This window comes from Mycotypha africana, assembly GCF_025528875.1.
Source record: "Mycotypha africana strain NRRL 2978 chromosome Unknown BDF20scaffold_2, whole genome shotgun sequence".
Lineage (NCBI taxonomy): Eukaryota > Fungi > Mucoromycota > Mucoromycetes > Mucorales > Mycotyphaceae > Mycotypha > Mycotypha africana.
In genome coordinates, this window is record NW_026515726.1 from 3,157,946 (window position 1) to 3,179,894 (window position 21,949).

The 21,949-nt window shown below is 39.3% G+C and overlaps 8 protein-coding genes across 8 annotated transcripts; 5 read left to right on the forward strand and 3 right to left on the reverse strand.

Annotated features, from left to right (window-relative positions):
* Positions 1-144: 144 nt before the first annotated feature.
* On the forward strand, positions 145-1,062 carry BDF20DRAFT_932323 (uncharacterized protein). The gene is made up of 2 exons (XM_053084740.1): positions 145-580; positions 638-1,062. Exons 1-2 carry the CDS (start codon positions 330-332, stop codon positions 699-701), a joined length of 315 nt encoding a protein of 104 aa, XP_052939807.1. The 5' UTR covers positions 145-329; the 3' UTR covers positions 702-1,062.
* A 2,924-nt stretch (positions 1,063-3,986) lies between these two features.
* BDF20DRAFT_855702 (uncharacterized protein) lies at positions 3,987-4,334 on the forward strand. The gene has a single exon (XM_053080262.1). It carries the CDS (start codon positions 3,992-3,994, stop codon positions 4,298-4,300), a length of 309 nt encoding a protein of 102 aa, XP_052939808.1. The 5' UTR covers positions 3,987-3,991; the 3' UTR covers positions 4,301-4,334.
* Positions 4,335-6,616: 2,282 nt separating this feature from the next.
* BDF20DRAFT_970708 (aconitate hydratase) lies at positions 6,617-9,254 on the forward strand (the record flags this gene model as incomplete). The annotated part of the gene is made up of 2 exons (XM_053085021.1): positions 6,617-6,880; positions 7,085-9,254. Exons 1-2 carry the CDS (start codon positions 6,807-6,809, stop codon positions 9,252-9,254), a joined length of 2,244 nt encoding a protein of 747 aa, XP_052939809.1. The 5' UTR covers positions 6,617-6,806.
* Positions 9,255-9,736: 482 nt separating this feature from the next.
* On the reverse strand, positions 9,737-13,804 carry BDF20DRAFT_905026 (fibronectin-binding protein A N-terminus-domain-containing protein; the record flags this gene model as incomplete). The annotated part of the gene is made up of 12 exons (XM_053083107.1): positions 9,737-10,309; positions 10,386-10,948; positions 11,048-11,157; positions 11,194-11,943; positions 12,034-12,459; positions 12,539-12,686; positions 12,753-12,842; positions 12,913-13,123; positions 13,209-13,340; positions 13,484-13,507; positions 13,592-13,661; positions 13,746-13,804. 12 exons carry the CDS (start codon positions 13,802-13,804, stop codon positions 9,737-9,739), a joined length of 3,156 nt encoding a protein of 1,051 aa, XP_052939810.1.
* Positions 13,805-15,222: 1,418 nt separating this feature from the next.
* BDF20DRAFT_953465 (eukaryotic translation initiation factor 3 subunit 8 N-terminus-domain-containing protein) lies at positions 15,223-18,217 on the forward strand. The gene is made up of 4 exons (XM_053084893.1): positions 15,223-15,644; positions 15,723-15,958; positions 16,035-16,238; positions 16,330-18,217. The coding sequence occupies exons 1-4, from the start codon at positions 15,320-15,322 to the stop codon at positions 17,995-17,997; spliced, it is 2,433 nt and encodes an 810-aa protein (XP_052939811.1). The 5' UTR covers positions 15,223-15,319; the 3' UTR covers positions 17,998-18,217.
* Positions 18,218-18,219: 2 nt separating this feature from the next.
* BDF20DRAFT_855723 (emp24/gp25L/p24 family/GOLD-domain-containing protein) lies at positions 18,220-19,259 on the reverse strand. The gene is made up of 4 exons (XM_053080263.1): positions 19,082-19,259; positions 18,967-19,002; positions 18,698-18,878; positions 18,220-18,584 (listed from the first exon to the last, which is right to left on the reverse strand). The coding sequence occupies exons 1-4, from the start codon at positions 19,226-19,228 to the stop codon at positions 18,352-18,354; spliced, it is 597 nt and encodes a 198-aa protein (XP_052939812.1). The 5' UTR covers positions 19,229-19,259; the 3' UTR covers positions 18,220-18,351.
* Positions 19,260-19,270: 11 nt separating this feature from the next.
* On the reverse strand, positions 19,271-19,839 carry BDF20DRAFT_855727 (uncharacterized protein). Its single transcript, XM_053080264.1, has one exon. The coding sequence runs from the start codon at positions 19,671-19,673 to the stop codon at positions 19,500-19,502; it is 174 nt and encodes a 57-aa protein (XP_052939813.1). The 5' UTR covers positions 19,674-19,839; the 3' UTR covers positions 19,271-19,499.
* Positions 19,840-20,512: 673 nt separating this feature from the next.
* BDF20DRAFT_813761 (thioredoxin-like protein) lies at positions 20,513-21,772 on the forward strand (the record flags this gene model as incomplete). The annotated part of the gene is made up of 6 exons (XM_053076910.1): positions 20,513-20,569; positions 20,643-20,717; positions 20,804-21,022; positions 21,100-21,199; positions 21,275-21,669; positions 21,734-21,772. The coding sequence occupies 6 exons, from the start codon at positions 20,513-20,515 to the stop codon at positions 21,770-21,772; spliced, it is 885 nt and encodes a 294-aa protein (XP_052939814.1).
* Positions 21,773-21,949: the final 177 nt, after the last annotated feature.

Sequence of the window (21,949 nt, forward strand, 5' to 3'; positions counted from 1 at the left end):
CATACAACCGCCAAAAGCTTCCAAAAGCGCCAAGCTTCGGAGGCCCTTCAACCAGCATCTTCCTTGCGCAGAAAGGTGACGACGATGGAAGAGCAGAATCCTGTAGCCAAGTTTGTTAAAGAAAGAGCAGAATTAAATCTCTGTCGTTTCAATGAACTCTCGGAAAGAGAGAAATTTTTTACCGTATGTGGTATGAACAATGTTTTTGATGCCACTGATCACATATCAGGTGGCCATGTAGACACAGCAGCTGAAGAGCTTAAAAATCAGATTATTGGTAAAGAATTTGACGACCTCAAATATGAACAAATCGGAAAAGTCGATGATGAATGGTGGTGCTTATGAAGCAAAAAAAGTTTGTAAATTTAAACAGAGCTCTATACTCCAGGTTGGGTAGAGTTTCTAAAGACGAGTTTGCCATGGCGAAAATACTCAGCCACGTAGTAGAGACCTATGTACACTACGAAAAGTATTTATTGCCTGAAGTTTTTAACAATTTAGTGGAAGCAAGTGTAATCATCAAGTTCTGGTCAACGGCCATTGAAGCTTTGTTTTCTGTTACAAATTTGGTTGTCAACTGGTAAAGCTAGGAACATACGTTTTAGAATAACTATATTAAACAGTTCTATTTTTGTAGGGGCGATACCATCTCTTATGGTCCAGTAAAAACGAACAGAAAAATGGATCTAAGAATCCTATAAAACCTGGACAAAGTCAGTAACGACGTCGCGAATGGTGAATTTGGAAGATCGGTGTCCGAAAACAAATATGATGAGGACAAAACAAAGCTGGTTTTGAATGGCAAAAGCCAACTGAACAATATTTTAAAAGTTACACATAACAACAGCATCAGAGTAGCCTTGCTACTAATTCAAGGTCTACAAGCAGAATTGTATTCGCTACGTCTTCGAGACAATGGATTGTATCTATTAGAAAAATTGAAGAGCTTCCGTTTTCCAAAGAAATCAACATTTCTTTCGGACATGAATGAATTTGTCGATGGTATGTCTATTTTGCGCACATTATGTGTGAATTCAGTCGAGCTCTACAATGAAGCATTGCTTGACAAAAGAAAAATGCAAGAGTATTCGTCGGAATCACCTTGCTGTACTGATTGTCGCTTGCCTTGGGCACGTGAATTAGTAATGCCACCTTTCAAAAACACAGAATGATCCACCGACTGCTATATGTTGTTATTGTTTTCTTCTCTTCTTGTTCTATTCCTATTTCTTATTTTATTTTTCTCTATCGTATAACTATCTCATATGAAAATATCATATATTATTCTTATGTCTATCAAATGTTAAAACATTAGTGTGGAAAATTTGATACCACCGGACGCAACCTCTACACTTTTTTAGTTTGGCATATACACGTCGCAGGGCTGCAATCTCAGCGATCTCCCGGCTAAAGGCATCCAAATAGAGCTCCGCTTCTCCGTATGCGCAAGCCAGCCGCCTGTACTTCTTTTTTTCGAGCTGATCAGCCATTGAATACCATATAATAATAAAGCAAGGCGCCAATGCTGATACCGTCAAACTTATTTGTGAAAACAAACGTACATCATCTACTAACATATCCTCCTTACACTAGCAATATGCTATCAATTAAACTTGTACACACACACAGATACACAGACGCGCACATACACACTTACATCTGCATACGTATATATGTATATAAAATATATATACATTTGTAAATAATCCACAACCAATCTTAATTATCAAATAGATGGCTCTATAAACGAAATAATGCTTAGAAACGTCGTGAAAAACAAAAGTGAACACTATCCATTGAGTGTCTCATAGTCTGACATCTGCGAGAATCTTTCAAGTTAAAACTTTTGACACAATCGCCAAAAAAAAAATAAAAAGGAGGAAAGATTACAGTCCATGACGACGGCCACATATGACAGACAGCAAAAAAAAAAACTTCTAGTCTCGAAGAATGTAGCGTCGCTTGACTTACCAGTTGAAGACCCAATTTGTTTTTGAAAATAAAGCTTCAGTTATTGTTGGCCAGAATCTAATGACTGCGTTTGCTTCAAACAATACCGCCACCAGTTTTTTCATCAATACCGCTATCAGTTCGTTTCAATAGCATTAAGATCGCCATAACTGAGAATGTCAAGCTGTTTGTTCTCTACCTGATTTTTTTTTTTTTTTTTTGTATTTAATTCACGTACTTTATTAAAAGTAACTAACAACGGACAATAAATTATATTTTGGATAAGTGGCAATAAAAGAAGAGAAGAAAAGGCATACACTATAAAAACTACTACAAAGAAACCATTAAATATACTACGAGCACGTATTGAGTGTTCTGAATCGAACCTCGTCTTGGTAGACGGTACGAACTCCTGCTAGGGACCAAGATGCGATCAAAATGGCAGCGCCAATGATATTTCCAGATACTTAAAAGTATCAAACTAACCTGAACGATTGTGTGGTCAGGCAGAGGAGAATTAAGTAACGGGGAACAAAGTGTTAACAATATATGCCAAATGCCAGTAGGTGTGGCAAGAAAAGAGATAATTCTATTTTCCTCCAGTGCCGTGATCCAAAATTGCCATTTAGGTGGACAACCAACGAAAAAAATGAAAACCATCCTCAGGGGAGTCTCTGCAATGGCGGCAAAGAGGGGAGTCAACTATGACAGGATTGATGGGAAACAGCCAAGCTCTGTAACCAATGCAATTATGCCATAAACGCCACCATGGAGTTAGCACTGCATGAGGGATTGAGAGTGACCAGAACCGTTTCCATTGAGCCGGAGGCCGATACCATAAAGGAAACACTTGAGGAATCCGAGGAGGGTCACTAAAAACGGAATAATCAGGATGCCAGTATAGCCGTAGCATACCAAGCGAAAGCTTTAATATGGTGGTATTGTTCTGAGAACCAAAAGGTACACGCCACTGGGACATATCAGGCAACCATAAGGTGCTGTAAGATACATTACGCCATCGTGAAGTGGGCGTAGGAGCAGCAGCCGGAGGAGGGGCCCGGACGTCAATCAATCGGTTCTGAATAAAAGGAAGCCATTGTATTACACCTTGGGAAAGCAAACTAGGTATCCTTTTCAGTTTCGGATAGTCCTGAAAATACGTATACCCTAGCGTGTAGAAGCAGTTAGTTATCGAAGACCAAAGGAGAACAGTAGAGACGATTAAATGCCGTGGGAGGCTATTGAGATCCACGGGTAAGGGGCCTACAAACGTGGGGGAACGCTGTAAGGCACTACGAAGGGGCAAATCAGCAATCCAGCGGCCATGCCATCTCTACCTGATTCTTTTACCCTTCAGTACTGTTTTTTCGCTTGCCTTTCGCACAAAATGGTTAAAAATTGAGACATTTTTACTATTTAAATTCAGATTAATTTTACAATGTTTTTGGATACCAAGCTTAGTTTTTGGGATTATACCTTTTCTGTCAAAATGCTCAATGCCAAATGTACATGGCTCTTCCCAACTCCCAACACTTTTCTTGGTCAGCGGAGTCCAACTCGGCCTTCAAACCCAAAAATCATTCTAAACGCTCCTATGCCCAAGTGGTCACGGCATCTAAACGTGTTTCGCTGATGCATAAAGGCATCGAAGCTCCTGATATTGATGAAGGCATGACTTAGGGTCGCCTTCAAACACGTGTCTGTATCTTCTTCTATGTTGTACATAACCTATGTTAAATGCAATATAGATAGACCGTGGTAGATTGTATTCTCTGCCTCGTTGTACGTACTCGAGTAATGTAGTTGTTATCTCACCAAACACGTCACTATGCACTCTCATTAAAGCCTACGCCATTGAATGCCTACAAATGCATAACCGCCTGCAACTTGCGACAACCGTCGCTGACCCCATTTCATATGTTGAACCAACTCCCCATTCAACCCATAAAACAGCATGCCAATGCCCCAGTCAACTGGAGTATATCTTGGTCCAATTGTCCAAATGCTTCTTTATGAGGTTGATTACGTTCAGCACGAGAAAATGCCCCCCGTCAGAAACATTAGGACAGCCCTTGCTAGACTGGCTTTATGCGTCACGGCAAGAGCAAACTCAATATCAATCTTGGGTGCAATATCAAGCAAAGGCTTGATCAAGGTTTGCTTGAGAAAGCCACTTCCCCCTTCAGAAAAACGAAAGCTAGCAGGAGGAGCTAAAGCCCAAACAAAAGATACTGTAACCAACCATTATTTGAAATTTATTGATGACGTGCTTGAAGAGATGGACAAGTATCCCGAAATGAAGGGTCACTACCTTTTGATGGAAATGCTCCCATTCATATCTCTGAGTTGATTAGAGCCACTATGGAGTCTCATGGTTAAAAGTGTATCTATTTGCCACCATACTCACCTGAGCTCAATCCAATCGAACAATTTTGGTCGGTTGTCAAAAGTGTAATGTTAAAAGGGAGTTTATTCTCAAGCAAGACATGCATCCTGCTAAGATTGGTGATGCCTGTAGCAGCGTATTGCCATCATCTTTCGAAGGCTTTGCACGTTATTCTGTAAGACACTTTGATGACTGTTTGAATGGGTCTTCCTATTTACTAAAAAATGATGCGACATTCTTTTTCTCAAAAGTACGTCACTTCTTTTTCGTAAAGGTGTGACACTTTTTTTTCCTGAAGCTGATGTATATAGCCTTTACCTGCCTACCAATTGAGAAGTTTTATCTTTCTTATATTCATCATTTTTCTCAATTAGATTTTGCAGTTGTGTGCAATTTTCGAGAATAGCAATAAGTTACAGAAAGATCAAATTACAATATTTTTTAATTTCAGTCTAAATCCCCCGTGCCAGTTATTTTCCCCCGTATCAGTGCGACACTTTTTTCTCCGGAAATGCGACATTTTTTTTCGACAATTTAAATTTTTTTTGTGCGACATCGTTTTGAGAAAAGGTGTATAACGTTACAGAGCCGAATATACGCAAAGGAGTTGTAGTGTATGACAAGATAAAAAGTGAGTTTTTTTTTTCATTACGGCGAACTTTTAAACAAAAATAGATAGAATGATAAGATAATGAAAACAAAAAAAAAAAAAAAAAAAAAAACCAGCAACTATCCCATTCATGACAGTGATACAGTTTACACAAGATAAATAGGATGAATAACACTTTTTTTTTTTTTTCGGCATCAGCAAATAATGGCGACTAGACCCCAGGGGATCGAGATGAAAAATACGTAGGCATAAAAAAGAAAATGTGATCTGCGATATGCAAATTGTGAAAGGAAAGAATGCAGGATGAAACCACTCCCTGGCTTTCATCCGCTTGCACGCAAAAAATTTAATACTCTGAGGGCCGTGAAAAAGCAATATTATTCTACTGCAGAACACATACGGATGTGGTGATCCATGATGTTTATTGGATTACTAACAGTCCCCCCCCCACCCCCAGCCTCTCTCTCACTGCCCATTCCTTTTGCCCATCGTTTACACTTACATACATGGCTTGGCAGTTTGTTTGTTGATCCTTGGGTATGATCATGTGCAATTCGTGCATTCATAAAGAAACCACTGCATTTCTAAAGAAAACAAGATGCGGGGGAAGAAAGGAAAAAAGGAAAAATCGCCTTCAGATTTTCGATTTTTCAGCGGAATTTAACGAAAACGCATTTTCTCCAAGGAAACAATGAGCAAAAAAGATTGCGGGGCAAAAAAATGAAAAAGAAACCAAGGCTGTTGAATTCAGGAAATGGGATACACTTGTGTGTCCATGAGACTGAGCTTTAAACGCGAGAACGACTTACTTCTTTCTTTTTCTTTTTGCAGGGACAGAAGGAAACCGAATACACTGTAGGACGTCAGGGGGGCTATAAGATAATTCTCGAGACAAAGGATGGCGTTAAAGGAGAGTTCTCATAATAAATCGTACATCAAGAAACGATCGGCCCTTTCCGCAAAAGATTGGCAGTGGGGGTGGCTGCGAAGGAATGATTCGACTTTGCAGAACAAATCAACTTGAATTTGTCCAGGTCATTGTCGGAATATGATAAACTTTTGCGTGGCCCGTTTGGCATAGACACCGACCCCTTCTTTTTAAGGCAAATTCAGGTTAAACTACTATTTGTCGCTTATCTCATCCTATATAGAGACTATTTTAATTGTATTGAAACCATTGCAAAATTTAGCTTTCGTCACTTTCTCTTGGCCCTTCCATTCTCTGCATTTCCCTCACTAGCAAAAAATGCTTCACATCGCCACAGTAAACACAGAAGCATTCGTCTATGCCGTAAAAGGAGAACAGTGCTTTCATATCGTCATAATAAAACCTTAATTCTGTAATAAAACAGAGTATTTTCCCAGATTCATGTGAAATATCAACCCCAGCATCCACACATGTTCATTCTTTTTTGTGTAGCTCACTTCTGATTTGCCTAAGTGACAGCAAATAAACTATAAAAAAATCTTTATTTATTCAGGCTTCTTCATTTTTTATTTTGTTTTTTTTTTTTTTCCTGTTCTTTTTTCTTCTTTTTTTTTTTTTTTCATTAGTTCTAAAAAGCAGCCTTCCCCACCCCCCTCTCTTATTTATACTTTATTACACTAGTCACTTTTTTTTTAAAGCTTGGACAAAAACCTTGCACTTAATTATCATGCTTTCTTCAAATAACGTCTTTAAAGCTGCAAAGGTATAGAGCGATATTCTGAAATAAAGCGCCGTTTTCTGATTATCCCTAAGTCACTCACTCTACTTGAATCTAACCCCATTTTTAGGCTTTCATTCCTGCTATCAAAACACACGTACCTGCTCGTACCTATGCTTCTGCAGGTGCTAACTGGGCCGCCCAAAAGGTCTCCATGTCTAATTTGGAACCCGATAAATACATCAATTATCAAAGAATCGAAGACAATCTTGCTATTGTTCGTAAGAGGTGAGTGTGTGTTTGGATAAAATGAGTCTGACGAAAGCGGGAGGAAGGGAACAAGTGTAGTGATAGAAAAGTGGCATTGAAAAAGCGCGTATTAAAAAAAAAAAAAAAGAGAAGGGGGAGCAGGGCAATGGGTTGTCGTCATTTAGAAGCTGCTTGGATAAATAACGTTTTTTTTGGTTTTTTTTTTTTTTTTTTTTACCCCAGATTAAATCGCCCTTTAACTCTCTCCGAAAAAATCGTATATGGTCATTTGGATGATGCTGAAAATCAAGAAATCACTCGTGGTAAATCATACCTCAAACTTCGTCCTGACCGTGTTGCTTGTCAAGATGCTACTGCTCAAATGGCTCTTCTTCAATTCATGTCTGCTGGTCTTCCTACTGTCGCTGTCCCTTCTACTGTCCACTGTGATCACTTGATTGAAGCTCAAGTCGGCGGTGTTAAAGATTTGGCCCGTGCTATCGATATCAACAAGGAAGTCTATGACTTCTTGGCTACTTCTACTGCTAAATATGGTTTGGGCTTTTGGAAGCCTGGATCAGGTATTATCCATCAAATCATTCTTGAAAACTACGCCTTCCCTGGCGGTCTCATGATCGGTACTGACTCTCATACTCCTAATGCCGGTGGTCTCGGTATGGTCGCCATCGGTGTGGGTGGTGCCGATGCCGTCGATGTCATGGCTGATATTCCTTGGGAACTCAAGTGCCCCAAGGTCATTGGTGTCAAATTGACGGGTAAGCTCAATGGCTGGACTTCACCCAAGGATATTATTCTTAAGGTCGCCGGTATCTTGACCGTGAAGGGTGGTACGGGTGCCATTGTTGAATACTTTGGTCCTGGTGTTGAATCTTTCTCCTGTACCGGTATGGCTACCATCTGTAATATGGGTGCTGAAATCGGTGCCACTACCTCCTTGTTCCCCTTCAATGATCGTATGGCTGACTACCTTCGTGCCACGAAGCGTGCCCCTATCGCCGACTACGCCAAGCAATTCTCTCACAACCTCAAAGCCGATGAAGGTGCTGATTACGATGAATTGATTGAAATCAACCTTGATACTCTTGAGCCCCATATTAACGGTCCCTTCACTCCTGATTTGGCCACCCCTCTTTCCAAGTTCAAGGAAACTGCCATCAAGAATGGCTGGCCTCAAGAACTCAAGGTTGGCTTGATCGGTTCTTGTACCAACTCCTCCTATGAAGACATGACCCGTTCTGCCTCCATTGTAAAGCAAGCTGCTGACCACGGCGTGTCCATGAAGTCCAAATACACCGTGACTCCTGGTTCGGAACAAATTCGTGCCACCATTGAACGTGATGGCATCATGGAAACCCTTACCAATGCCGGTGGTATTGTTCTCGCCAATGCCTGTGGTCCTTGTATCGGTCAATGGGATCGTAAGGACGTCAAGAAGGGCGAAAAGAACTCCATCATCACCTCTTACAACCGTAATTTCACCGGCCGTAATGACGGTAACCCTGAAACGCACGCTTTCGTCGCCTCTCCCGAAATCGTGACTGCCTTGTCCATTGCGGGTGACATGCACTTCAACCCTATGACCGATTCTCTTGTCGGTGCGGACGGTAAGCCCTTCAAGCTCGAACCTCCCACAGGTGAAGCTCTTCCATCCAAGGGCTATGACGCCGGTGAAAATACATACCAAGCTCCTCCTGAAGATCGTGCCACGGTCTCTGTCGCCGTCGACCCTCAATCGAAACGTTTGCAACTCTTGGAACCTTTCGAGAAGTGGGACGGCAAAGACATTACCGACGTCCCTATCCTTATCAAGGTCAAGGGCAAGTGTACCACCGATCACATCTCTATGGCCGGTCCTTGGTTGAAGTACCGTGGTCATCTCGATAACATCTCCAACAACTTCTTGATTGGTGCCACATCGAGTGAAGGAAAGGTAAACAGTGTGAAGAATCAATTCACTGGCGAATACAATGGTGTCCCCGACACCGCTCGTGAATACAAAGCCAGAGGCGTCAAGTGGGTCGTCTTTGGTGACGAAAACTACGGTGAAGGCTCCTCTCGTGAACATGCCGCCTTGGAACCCAGATTCCTTAACGGTGCCGCTGTCATTGTCAAATCCTTTGCTCGTATTCACGAAACCAACTTGAAGAAGCAAGGTATGCTTCCTTTAACATTCGCCAACCCTGCTGACTATGACCTCGTCGATGCCGATGATAAGGTCGATATTCTTGGTTTGCGTGAATTCAAGGAAGGCCAACCTTTGACCGTCAGACTTCACAAGAAGAGTGGTGAAACCAAAGACATCAAGGTCAACCATACTTTCAATGACAACCAAATCTTATGGTTCAAGTATGGTTCTGCCTTGAACCTCATGAAGGCCAATGCCAAGCAGTAAAAAAAAATGCATTTCACTATTTATAAACTATAACATCATAGCAACAAGAACGAATAATTTTCTTTTTTTTTTATCGTCCATCCTTTTTACCCTACTCACTTTTCCCTTATCCTTCTCGTCAAAATGTAATTAATAAACTCTCTGTATAGAAAAAATGGAAAAAAATAAAAAAAATAAAAAATGAGTACATCAAACTATGTAAATTGAAATCAATCTATACCAGTCCCTTTGATTTTATTCTACAATAAAAAGACATTGGAAAATTTCATATAATAATCAACCCCTTCACTCGTCCCTCACTGTTTGCAATATGGATTAGCGTTATGATAGTGTCGACAATAAAAAATTGAACTGTCAAGATAATATACATATACATTTATTGTAACAGCAAAAAAGAAAAAACCTCCAGTAATCGTCTAAAGGAGTAGTAGTTAATAGATTACAAGCGTTATCCTATACAGAAAAACATTGAACTATTTTGTTCACTTTCTACCTCCAGCCTTCTTTCGCTTGCTTGCTTCAAGATTAGGAGCGGATACCTTGACTTTACTCATCATTGTATTGATGCTCTCCATATCTGGAACACCCTTGATCAATTCCTTCTCACGAGCAGTAGCTTCATTCAAATTGAGAAAGACAGATTGTGCTTGCTTCACCGCCTTGCCACGCTTGAGAGAACCTGGTGTTAGCTTGACCTTGTATTTATATTTCTGTATAGCAGCGTAAGGCGCACATACAGGAATAGCAAAATGAATAATATCCTCAGGCAATGGATTGGCCGTCAAAGAATCTAGAATGGAAAGGTTGGCTATTTCATCTGCTTCAAGCATGGTGATGTTTTCTTCCTTTAGCATTTGACGAATGGTTTCTGTATCTTTATCGTCTGTACCCTTGATATCATCCCCATGGCCGTTTGCTTCTCCCTCCTTCTTTCTTGCCTTTTCTTCCGCGGCTGCTTTTCTAGCAGCCTTTTCTCGTTCTAGAGCCGTCTTTTCTTCTTTGGCTTTCGCTTCACGCTTTGCTTTTTTACCTTTGGGTTGAGGTCCCTTATTGGACTAAAAATGAGCAAAAAAAAATGATATTAATGGGGCTAGTCATGAGCTGGCTCATGTTATCAATAGCTAAACTTACGCCCAACAACTCCATACGAAGCTGTCTCTCTTCCTCGTCTTGGTCGGCATATTTATCCTTGATCTTCTTTGCTTTACTCTTACGACCACGAGTAGAAGGAGGAGGGGCTGCTGCTGCTGCCTTTTGTTTCGCCTGTGCTGCCTTTTGTTGCTGTTGCGTTGGTTGAGCCTGCTTCTGCTGCTTGGCTTTCTCCTTTTCAGATAGAATCGCTTCGGTAAGTTCTGTGACATTCAACTTCTTCATCAATCTACGTTCTTTGGCACTGATACGTTTTTTGCTAGGCGTGTTAGCTCCACTCGACCGGCTACTAGAAGATACTTGATCGTCAGAATCATGTCCATAATCTTGTAAATCATATTTATCTGCCTTGGCTAATGGTTTCATATCATCATCATGGCTGTCTTTTTTGGTATCCGTTTCGGCAGGAAGTGATTGGAGTTGGGTATCAGGGAAAGCGTTCTCTTCTTCGTCGCTGCTGCTATCCTCATTGCTATCGTCGCTAGTTTCATCATTGCTTTCAACGGAATTTTCGTCTTTTTTAGCCTTTTCCGGTGTTGGTGTAGCTAAAAATCGACATGATATGTTATTCTTCGCAGAAAAAAAAAACCAGAGAAATGTTATTGTATGTCTTTTACCTGATGACGCTTGTGATGACTCTTCACCGTCAGTTTTCTCTTTCTTGGGCAGCTGCTCATTCGAACCAGACTCCTTTTTGGCTGTGCTTTCCTCAATAGCGTCGCGATAGTCCACCTTATGATTCGCCTGACCATGACTCATCATTTCGTTGTCTTGCGCAGCGCCCACACACTCTTCAACACGTGCCTTTACATGATTACCAATAGAAGATTCATCCAGTTTAAACACATAACCAAATCCATAGACAAGCTGAACAGGTGGTAAGAAATTCTTTTTACCACGAATCATGAAACTACCCGTAGTCAAATATTCTCCAGAAGGAGCAGACTTTGACACCTGATCGGGATAGACCCAGTAAGCGCTGGTCACCATTTTGGAATCCCAAGCCTTACTTTGACAAACAGACATGATGCCAGCTTGATACAATGTGCTGGGAGGGATGGGTTGGCCATTGGCATTTGGCTTGTTCTTTACTATGACAGAGGCTGCACCATGAAGATCAGCGTGAACATAGACATCATCTTTCAACAAGTACCGCTTCACTAGCATTTCATTCTGCTGCATATCACGTCCAGCAATAACAAGATGCCCATCAGTAGAAATAAACCACAAGAATTTTTCAAACCAGAAGGGCTTTCTGATTTTATTGATGGTAGCTGTTATTTTTGTCTCCTTCAAATCTTGTCTGATTTTTCGCTCAGCTGACTTTAATGCTTTGGAAGAAGCTTCAAGGGTCTTTTCGTGTTTGCTGGCTGTGGTTTTCTTTTGCTCGTAGTACTTTCTGGCGTTAGCAAAAGCCGATAAACCAATGTCCACGTCTACTTTCACTTTGCTTGATTCTGCAGTGCTTTTACTGATATCATTTTCCTGCTCGCTGTCTTCGTCATCTTCACTGTCACTTTCCTCGAAACTATCAGGATCTCTATAAATCATCCACACCCACGCTTTGTAAGTTTTTTTTTTTTCCCTTCCTCCCCGTTTCACAACAGTTGTATGCTTTAGTATCACTTACGACAAGAGCAACGTTATTTGATTTGTTTGTAGCTTTAGTCCGTCAATAACCATAGCAATAGGATTTTGTCTTCTCTTCTCTTCTTTCACTAAATCATTTAAATCTTGCCAATCCATTTGACTAGCTACAGCATTGCGAATAATGGTGATAGCAGCGTCAACTAATTGCAAGTTTAATTCAATCACTTGTGCTTTACGAACATTGGTATGTTGCTGATCCAACAAGCTTTGTACTCTGCTTTCCTGTTCCTTGCGAACAGCCTCTAATTTTTTCAAAGCAGCTTCTTCTTGACGTCTGGCCTTCATTTCCAATTTTTGTGATTCAATAGCCGAGAAAAATTCATCCACTGCCTTATCAAAAGTGTCAAACTCTTTGTATTTCCGGTTTTCGAATTGCTTGTATAAGAAAGGGTGAAATTCATCATAACTATTGCATTAAAGGGGTGTTGTTTTAGTCTCAATCATCTTTCTTGATTTTTATAGATGAAGAAGCATATTAGACTTACATTTCAACCTCCTCCGAACCCTCAACCTTCGGCTTATGCTTGTCATCTAGTAAAATAATATAACCTCGAGGCACAGCGTTCTGTGTAGTTTTAATTACTTCATGTCCCTTATCCATAGCTTCCAATAAGGCCTTCACCATCGGTGAGTCTATAAACTTGCGCAGTCAATATAGCAAATCTTGGAATGCTGCACACACCGCTCGAACTTTGTTACCTGCAGATGTATCGAAATCAGTAGCCACCTTCACATTGGGATCCAGATGAGCTTCCATAATCATATGTTCTACCATGGCAGGACCATACTCTAATACACCATTTCAAGTACCATTATGTCAATGTTTGCAACACAGTGGTAGATAGCGCTTTTTTCTTACCAAATTTAATATTCATAATCTTTTTCAGATTATCCTTAGGACCGGCACTCTTCAATACTGCTCTCAAATGTTCTTCGTCTACTTTTTCAAAATCCTTCACTGTTTCAATATTATAAATCTCACCCACTGCGATTTTCAGCTCTTCTGAAGGCTGAACTGCACGTAATAAAGCGAGGATGCGATATTCATGATCTGTCAAAATGATGTTGCCCTAATGACATATCGGTTCCGTTGTGTTACTACTTGTCCCTTATTTCACTTGTTGACGTTTTCATCCTCTTTTGCTAATTACTTACAGAAGCATAGAACTCGCAAATAATATGGTATCCAATCCCCATTTCGCCTCCTGCAAATTCAAAATCAACGATACGATCCACACCCAACTGACGAACGTTTGTAACACGTCGAGTACGAAGGTGTTTACGAAGCTGTTGTACGTTAACGAGATATTTAATAGCTGTTCCTATCTGTTCTTAATATATATGTCGTATACCTTTGCGCAGAATGGAGAAGGCGTATCTGACTTTTCTCTACTGAACTGGGTGGTATGAATACGTATACCAGACTCAACTAGCACAAGCTCTTTATCGTCGGGCTATGCATAAGATAAGATATAGAGCAATCAATATTCTATCATCCCAAAACTAAAACTGAAAAAAAAAAAAAAAACGTCCTTTACTTTGGCAAATTTGAATAAGAAGGTCTTAGAATTGACATCATATACATTTTGTAAACGAATGCCGATCAACCTATGTATATTTTTTTTTCCACGTCAAGAAAAGGAAAAAAAAAGCCCAAAAAAACCCTATTCTTGTATATTCTTCCGCCCTTACCGCTCTTTGAGGTTTTTCACGGTTGCTCTGACGTCTAAAGCATTAAATCGCTGTTTCATGTTGATGCGATTCTATCAATGAGAAGAAATGCAGCAACGAGTTTTCTACAATAACCTTCTTTAAATTTCTGTAGTTTAATGCGAAGGTGATTGCCCAATCAAAACGTGCGCACTACATCTGCCGCAGTTGTTTTAAAAAACAAAATTTAGATGGTTTCTACAACGATACTCGCAGACAAAGTTTCCTTCTATCAAATAGACAAGTACTTGGTAACAAATAGCTGCAGAAGTAGACTGCAATATACGAACTATTTCTTGCGTAGCCAAGCTACTAGGAGACAGCGTATCGAATAAGATACCTTTTCTGTCGCTAATATTGAACATATAATAGCTACCGCTAAAAGTATAATAGTTATTTATGTTAGCTCGTTTATTTTGAAAGTCTCATTAGTTATCAGGTCTGAGACGCGAAATCTCTTCACGAAGAGTTCTCCATATTCGATGCACATTGTTTAAAGACGGAGGACTAATGCTTTGTAAGGAAATTAACCACTCGAACACCACATTAACTCACATTCAAGGCAAGAAGTACCAATACTCTATAGCGTTGTCTTATATTCTAAGAATTGATAAAGAGTTCCTAACAGACAAGTATTTCTATTACAGTAATCCCATTATCCATACTTGAAGCCTTTTTGGCAAAATATGTAAAACAGCAAAAAGCGCCAGGAACAACTTCTAAATGTGAGGTTGCTAAACATACAAACCATAACCAAACAATCTCAATTATTTTAATGTTACTTCTTGCCCTGTCTCTACAGCAATGTAAAAAAAAATGCTTAAACTTTCTATTAGTTATGATGCAGGTAAATAATGCACAGCGCTTGTTTTCAACAATAGGTCAATGTCAGCGCAGAGGAATAACTGAGGATAGTGAGGCTGCTCCCCGCGTCTTTGCTTTTCTGACAGTGGCGTCAAAGAGCTAATATTTAATTGTACTCGTTGTAAGAAAGCTTTGAAAGCAAAAAATCGTTTATGTTTGATTGCACTTCCTCTTTAACGTTCCAAATGGTCAACGATAACACTCATGAATATAATACATTAGACTTACAAAAATGCAAAGATTTTGGAGGTAAGTGTAGACAGAGTCAAACATTGCTCAAGCATCTTTTAAAATTCACATTTATGCTTGCTTCTTATAGCTATCTTCTTTTCCTCGCTCAGCATGCTTTGATTAATAGTTTAGAACTTTGGTTTAACATCAATAAGCTTAAAATAAAAGACCTCTTTGGCAGCCTAAAAAGTATTCACCATAATAAAATTAGTGAAAGTAATTTCGCTTTTTCTTGTTAATTCATCCACAAGGAGGAACGAGCCAACCTAGCCACATACGAGTGACTTCTAAATTTTTTTTCGCACTTTGACATACCACTAAGGCAAAAAAAGAAAAAAAAGCTTTTGACGGAAAGGGGGGACGTGTAGAGACGACTTTTTTTTTTATTTTTTTGCAACCACTTAAATATTCTTTCTTGAGAATTCTTTCTCTTTAAGCTAAAGAAAGTACAACTGCCCAGCATGTCTCGTTTCTTCCGTAGTACTTCCGATTCAGAATCTGATTCTGAGACCTCATCCTCTGAAAATGAATCTCTCTACTCTCAGTCCGATTCCGAGTATGACTCTTCTGACGCCGAGAGTTATCATTCAGACAATGAACAAAAAGAACAACAGCCCCGTAACCGTTTCTTGAGAGGCGGCAGCGACTCTGAAGATTCCGATGACGAGTCCAACCAGAAACGTCAAGCTAAATCACAAAAGGATAAACGACTCGAAGAAATGGAAAATGCTGTGAAGGCCATCGAAAATGGACAAAAAAATAGTGATTGGAATCTGATTGCCACTGGTAATTATCAAATTGAAAATACTGAAACCTTTCAACCCATCTAGATGTAATACTTATGCTTAATATCGAACTATTTAGAATTCGATAAATTGACCATCACTGTCAACAGAGCCACATCAGGTTTTAACGCCATTCCTATGCCCAAGTTTTACATCAAAATTATGGTTGAAATCGAAGACTTTTTGGCTGAAAGTTTACAAAAAGATAAAGGCAATAAGAAGAAGAGTGGCAATACCAAAGCTATGAACAATTTGAAGCAAAAACTCAGAAAGCTCAGTAAACAATATGAGGAGCTTATTGCTGCTTATAGAAAGGTACAATAGGATCTAAAAGAAAAACATTAGTCATCTGATGGGCTGTTTCTAATCGCCAGAAACCGCAATTGTTTAGGATCCCGAAGAATTTATGAAAGAAGAAGAAGTTAAGGAGGAACCCGTCAAGCCAACCAAGCAAGAAGAGCAACAGACCGTTGCCACAGCTGATGATGATGAAGGATTCTCTTCAGTTGGTAAGGGTGGTAAAGTTACAGCTACTGTCACTCCTCAAAATGTTTTAGCTCGTTTGAGAGACATCTTGGAAAGTCGTGGTAAAAAGGTAAGTTGTATAAATTGCTGTAGAAAGAAGCAGCTGAGTATGTTGAACCGGTTATAGTTCTCATCATTCGTTATGAACGCGCTTATTTTAGAATACTGATCGTAGCGAGCAAATCAGCACTTTAGAATCCTTGTTGGAGGCTGCCTCCTCTCCTTTCCAAAAGATCTCTGTTCTGTTAGCCCTTCTTGCTTCTCGATTCGATATCACTGGTGTCAAAGCACCTTTTATGGATCTCACTGCATGGAACTCATCTGCTAAGGAATTCAATACTTTACTCGAAGTTCTCGAAAAGAATAGATCTTTCGTTGTCACAGAAGATGCTGAGGATTTGGATAATGAAGATAAAGATATTACTCCCAAAGAAGGCGAAGTTGTCAAGATCCGTGGATCAATTCTCAGTTTTGTTGAACGTTTAGATGATGAATTTACTAAATCTCTCCAAAACATCGACCCTCACGCCCCTGATTATATTGAACGCCTCAAGGATGAAGCTTCTGTCTACGCCATGTTAGATCGTGCACAAGTTTACTGTAAAGACACCGGTATTAACTTTGCTCTTCCCAGAATTGTTGCTCGTAAATTGGACCATGTTTATTATAAGCCTGAACAACTAGTTGCATCTCTCCAAGTTGCCAGCAAAAAATTGTTACCCGAGTACATTGTTTCCAAAATTGCTCAGACCGAAGATGGCACCAATACAGTCAATCAGCTCTGTAATTTCCTTTACAAGGAAGATTCTACTGTCTTCCGTACTCGTGCCATGCTCTGCCACATTTACTATTATGCTCTTCACAAGAAGTTCCACACTGCTCGTGACTTGTTATTAATGTCTCACGTTCAAGATAACATTCACCAAGCTGACATCTCTACGCAAATCTTATATAACCGTGCCATGGTTCAAATCGGTATTTGCGCTTTCCGTGATGGATTTATCAAGGAAGCCCATGCCGCTCTTTCTGAAATCCAAGGTACCGGTCGTGTTAAAGAATTATTGGCCCAAGGTGTCCAAGCGCAACGTCAAACTGGCAACCCTGAAGTCGATGCTGCTGAACGTCAACGTCAGCTGCCCTTCCACATGCACATCAACTTGGAACTTTTGGAATGTATTTTCTTGACTTGTTCTATGCTTTTAGAAATCCCTGCACAAGCCCAGGCTGGACCTAACGGCGGTAAGAAGTTTATCTCCAAGCCTTTCCGCAGATTATTGGATTACAATGAACGTCAAGCCTTCATTGGTCCCCCTGAAAATACCAGAGATCACATCATGAGCGCAGCTAAGGCTTTAGCTTCTGGTGAATGGGAAAGGGCCAGAGATTTCATTTTAGCTATCAAGGTTTGGGATTTGATGACAGAAACCAAGGAAATCAAGGAAATGCTTGTCCGCAAAATCCAAGAAGAAGGTCTTCGCACTTACTTGTTCACCTATTGCAGTTATTATGCTACTTTGGGTTTGAGCCAACTATCCGCCATGTTTGATTTACCTGTCTCCACTGTTTCTGCGATCGTTTCTAAGATGATCTTCAATGAAGAGCTCGCTGCTTCTCTAGATCAAGTTACTCAATGCATTGTTCTTCATCAAGTTGAACTCTCTAGACTTCAAACATTGGCTTTACAGTACTCTGAAAAAGTTGCCAATCTTGTAGATCAAAATGAACGTGCAGCTCATATCAATGGTGATGGCAATACCAATAACAACAACAATAGAAATGCAAACTACACACAACATCAACATTCTTATGCTCAACATGTGCGTTCATAATGAAACCTGCTTTAAATTTATAATTTTTTTGTAAAGAGTGTCCCTTTTCATCTTTTTTTCCCCTTTTGTATCAAGTAATAAAATACTATATATGCACATATTCTACTCTCGTTGATAAAGTTGTGTGTGCTCTCCCTTACCTTCTGAAAATAAATCACCAGCCTGTAACCGTGGATCATTGGAGATCAGTAAGCTTCGCAAAAGTATGCGTTTACAATTGATGATTGGCTCAATATCGGTAAAAAAGATGCGTATGCTTTTATTTTAAATTGACGATGATATATGTACACTTGTTCAAAGATGCAAAATTGCTAACTGTAGTTACAGGTTCCGCGTTGCCTGAAGTAGAGCGGTTTAAACTGCACGCTTGACTTCAAAGAAATGCTTGAGGTAATGGACTTGCCACATACAAACACCAATCAATAAGCCAATTTGTGCAACAGACCACCACTTAACACGGTCATTGGTACTCTCAGCAGTATCTCTATGTACACGCTCACGAGAAACAATATATTCTTGACCAGCTTTGATAGCAAGAATACTGTCCGCTAATTCGTCGATTTCGTGCTTCAAGGGGTCTTCCTGATCTATTCAAAAAGATATGTCAATATTATCAATTAAAACGGCTTTTATTTAACGTCTAGTGGATGTTATCTTGATAAGATATAATTATGGGTTAGTTAAAAAGCGATAAACTTACTGGTGGCTTCGTCAATTGTCTCCTCATTAATGAAAGCGTTGAAACTAACATTCTTTGCTGACTTCTTGCTGTAGTTCCAGAAACAATAGCGGAAACGACCAGCCTTTTGAGCAACAATGGAGTATAAACCACTTTGTCTGCCAGCTAAGTTTTTGAGCCTCTTTTCTGCAGGATCGTATATCTAATTTAAAGAAGCGAATAGCAGGAAATGAGTACGCAAATGTTGTTTTACAATTTCAAAGCATCTATGCGATTATTCAACTGTTTACCTCAAAGTTAATCTTAGAGTCACCACCTTCATTCACCTAGTAAAATGGTTGGGTCATATATCAATCAAGTATGCTTGAAGTGTTGTATCTTTCCAACACGAACTGAGAAACTTACTTGGAATGTGACGGAAAGTTTATCACCAGTGTTTAATTCTTCAAAGTAGCAGTCTCTAGTTTCGATCAACACATTAGTTGTTATAGCTTTAGAGAGATTCAAGAGACAAGCTACTGTAACCAGTAGAAGAATTAATTTTGAGGCCATTTGCTTTGTTTTGACAGATGTTCGAGAGAAAAGAAGCCGCTATTTGACAGTGCTGTGTTCGCGTAACTTGAATTGAAATGAATGAGGCTGGGAGCCAGAGACAAATATGATTGGCCTATTTAATTTGGAGCAAAGCTGTTAAAAGAGAAATGATAGCTGTGATACACAGTTGAAAAAGTCCGAGGAAAACTGAAGTAGTGGTTTATGTCCATCATATGTAATCCGACTTCAGTATGTAGGCTCTCACTTGCTAATCTTTCATGAATAGAATTCAGTATAAGCACCCGTTGAACTTGAATGATGCTACGTTTGCAATCGTTAATACGTCATCCATACACACATCCGTGAAAAGTTTATATATTTTGTCTCTGGGTAACCCATTATTGAATATGTAGTAAGAATCAGCCATCTCCCAGTAACCCAATATTAAATCTAATGTAGTCATCAGCTACAACTACATAGTGGTGATATTCTTTATATGCTCAATGTATCTCCAAAGTTATACAAAGGCCTCATTTTTTGCTCAGACTTTTTGAACTGTACCTTACCCCGCTCAACAAATGACATTTGGAAACCAACGCGCCCAAGAGATTAATTAGAATTAAAACTTGAAGCTTTCATAGATATTTTTAATGATATGTAGTAATGATTGTCGATTAATGATGAGTAGAGCTAAAGTTTGGGCATAACAAACTCGTTTGAGTTTCTTATTAATAGTGAAATTCTAGGAAAAATGATCTTAACGACAGTTTCCAGTTGGTTAGGCTTGTTGGGGCTGAAGCTTTCTGAATTTTTGATTCTTAATGCTGTGCGAGAGGCAAAAAACGACGCCTTCCATCAATATTGAAATTTTTTTTTTTACTGATAATACATCGATTCTTACGCTGGATACTCACGTTTATTTCCTTGTAATTTTTGTTATAAACCAGAATGAAATCAAACATTTTGACAATTTGACTCTCATTATAGCGGGGGATCGCTACTGAGCTTTTTTTCCAAATGAATAGATCTGAGTCTGAGACAAATAAATGATTTGGGATGTGACATGCATTTTTGTTTAGAACAATTGTTGGAAAACAAGGCACAGTATGTTTCCTGTTTCCTTCAAACCTTCACTAAGCCTTTTTTTCTCCAGTTTCCCCACTTTTGTACACATATATACCAGTCATGTCGAGCAATTTGATTGACATAACCTCTGACGAACAATTCAACGGTCTAATTTCCAAGCCTAACAATGTCTATGTTCTAAACTTTTGGGCCAGTTGGGCGGAACCATGTCAGCAAATGAATGAAGTGTTTGGAGAACTTTCTGTAAAATTCCCTGCTTTGCATTTCTTGAAGGTATGTATTGAGCACACATCGTACTATTTAGCTTAATAAAACGCATACTAAGGAGATTTATACTGTGTTATAGATTGAAGCAGAAGAGTATCCTGATATTTCCGAAAGTTTTGAAATTTCGGCTGTACCAACCTTTATTTTACTCAAGGTAAATGGAAAATCAGGATAGTTGGTGCATAGCAATTGATATGAATCATGAGTAGCTAAAGCTTCTATTGTACATTGGCAAAATAGAATGGAAAAATGGTAGAGACGATTGAAGGAGCCAAAGCAGCCGAATTATCCAATGCAGTTGCCAAACATTCAAAGGGAGTGTTGAACAAATTTTCAACGACTAATGCTACGGCGAAGGCAGATAGTGGTGTTAAGCCTGTTAAAGATCTAAATGCTAGATTGAATGCGTTAATTAACAGCGCACCTATCATGATCTTCATTAAGGGTACTCCTCAACAGGTAAAAAAAAAAAGTAGAGAAGCAGCTTGGTTATTTGCCAAAAATTGATTAATAATCATCAATTCTTTCTCATCCAGCCCCGTTGTGGATTCTCTCGTCAGTTGATTGAATTATTAGCCGAACAAAAAGTCAAATACAGCTCGTTCAATATTCTCGCTGATGAGGATGTTCGTCAAGGTAATATAGGATCATTGATTTATATTGATGTAGCATGAGTTGAAGATTTATTGATTTGGTTTAAACTTTGCTCAGGGTTAAAGGTATATTCTGATTGGCCAACCTATCCTCAAGTATACATGAACGGTGAATTGTTAGGTGGTCTGGATATTTTGAAAGAAATGATAGCCTCTGGCGAATTTAGAGAGATGTTACCAAAAGAAAAGGATTTATCAGAAAGAATTGAAGAACTCATTAACAAACAAAATGTCATGGTGTTCATCAAGGGTACTCCTGAACAGCCCAAGTGTGGGTTCTCGAAGCAAATGGTCAACTTATTAAATGATAGGCATGTAAAATACGGTTATTTTGACATCTTAACAGATGACGAGATTAGACAAGGATTGAAGAAGCATGTGGACTGGCCCACTTTCCCTATGCTGTTTTTCAAGGGTGAATTGTTAGGCGGCTTAGACATTGTGAAGGAAATGGTGAGTATTATTTCATGTAGTTGTATCAAAAAAGTTTACGACTTAATAACCACTCTCTATCTAGATTGAAAGTGGTGAATTTGATCAAGTCTTGACTGCTTAAAAGGAGGAGTTTATACATAGCTTAATATTCCTATATTGCTCTGTGTGATATTTATTTACAGTTCATTATTCGTTGACATCGTACATTACTTCAGCTATTAATTCATATGTCATTATGCCCGCTATAATCTGATTTAGCTTTTAGAATCGAATAAATGACGACTGATGTATTACGTAT

Excerpts from the sequence above, each read along its gene's own strand:
- BDF20DRAFT_932323 (XM_053084740.1), top strand. The coding sequence starts at position 330 with ATGGTGGTGCTTATGAAGCAAAAAAAGTTTGTAAATTTAAACAGAGCT. Across the intron at positions 581-637 it reads ACAAATTTGGTTGTCAACTG|GGGCGATACCATCTCTTATG; the intron begins GTAAAGCTAGGA and ends CTATTTTTGTAG.
- BDF20DRAFT_855702 (XM_053080262.1), top strand. The coding sequence starts at position 3,992 with ATGCCCCCCGTCAGAAACATTAGGACAGCCCTTGCTAGACTGGCTTTA.
- BDF20DRAFT_953465 (XM_053084893.1), top strand. The coding sequence starts at position 15,320 with ATGTCTCGTTTCTTCCGTAGTACTTCCGATTCAGAATCTGATTCTGAG. Across the intron at positions 15,959-16,034 it reads TTATTGCTGCTTATAGAAAG|GATCCCGAAGAATTTATGAA; the intron begins GTACAATAGGAT and ends GCAATTGTTTAG. Across the intron at positions 16,239-16,329 it reads TGGAAAGTCGTGGTAAAAAG|AATACTGATCGTAGCGAGCA; the intron begins GTAAGTTGTATA and ends CGCTTATTTTAG.
- BDF20DRAFT_855723 (XM_053080263.1), bottom strand. The coding sequence starts at position 19,228 with ATGGCCTCAAAATTAATTCTTCTACTGGTTACAGTAGCTTGTCTCTTG. Across the intron at positions 19,003-19,081 it reads AACTTTCCGTCACATTCCAA|GTGAATGAAGGTGGTGACTC; the intron begins GTAAGTTTCTCA and ends CCATTTTACTAG. Across the intron at positions 18,585-18,697 it reads GACAATTGACGAAGCCACCA|ATCAGGAAGACCCCTTGAAG; the intron begins GTAAGTTTATCG and ends CTTTTTGAATAG.
- BDF20DRAFT_855727 (XM_053080264.1), bottom strand. The coding sequence starts at position 19,673 with ATGACTACATTAGATTTAATATTGGGTTACTGGGAGATGGCTGATTCT.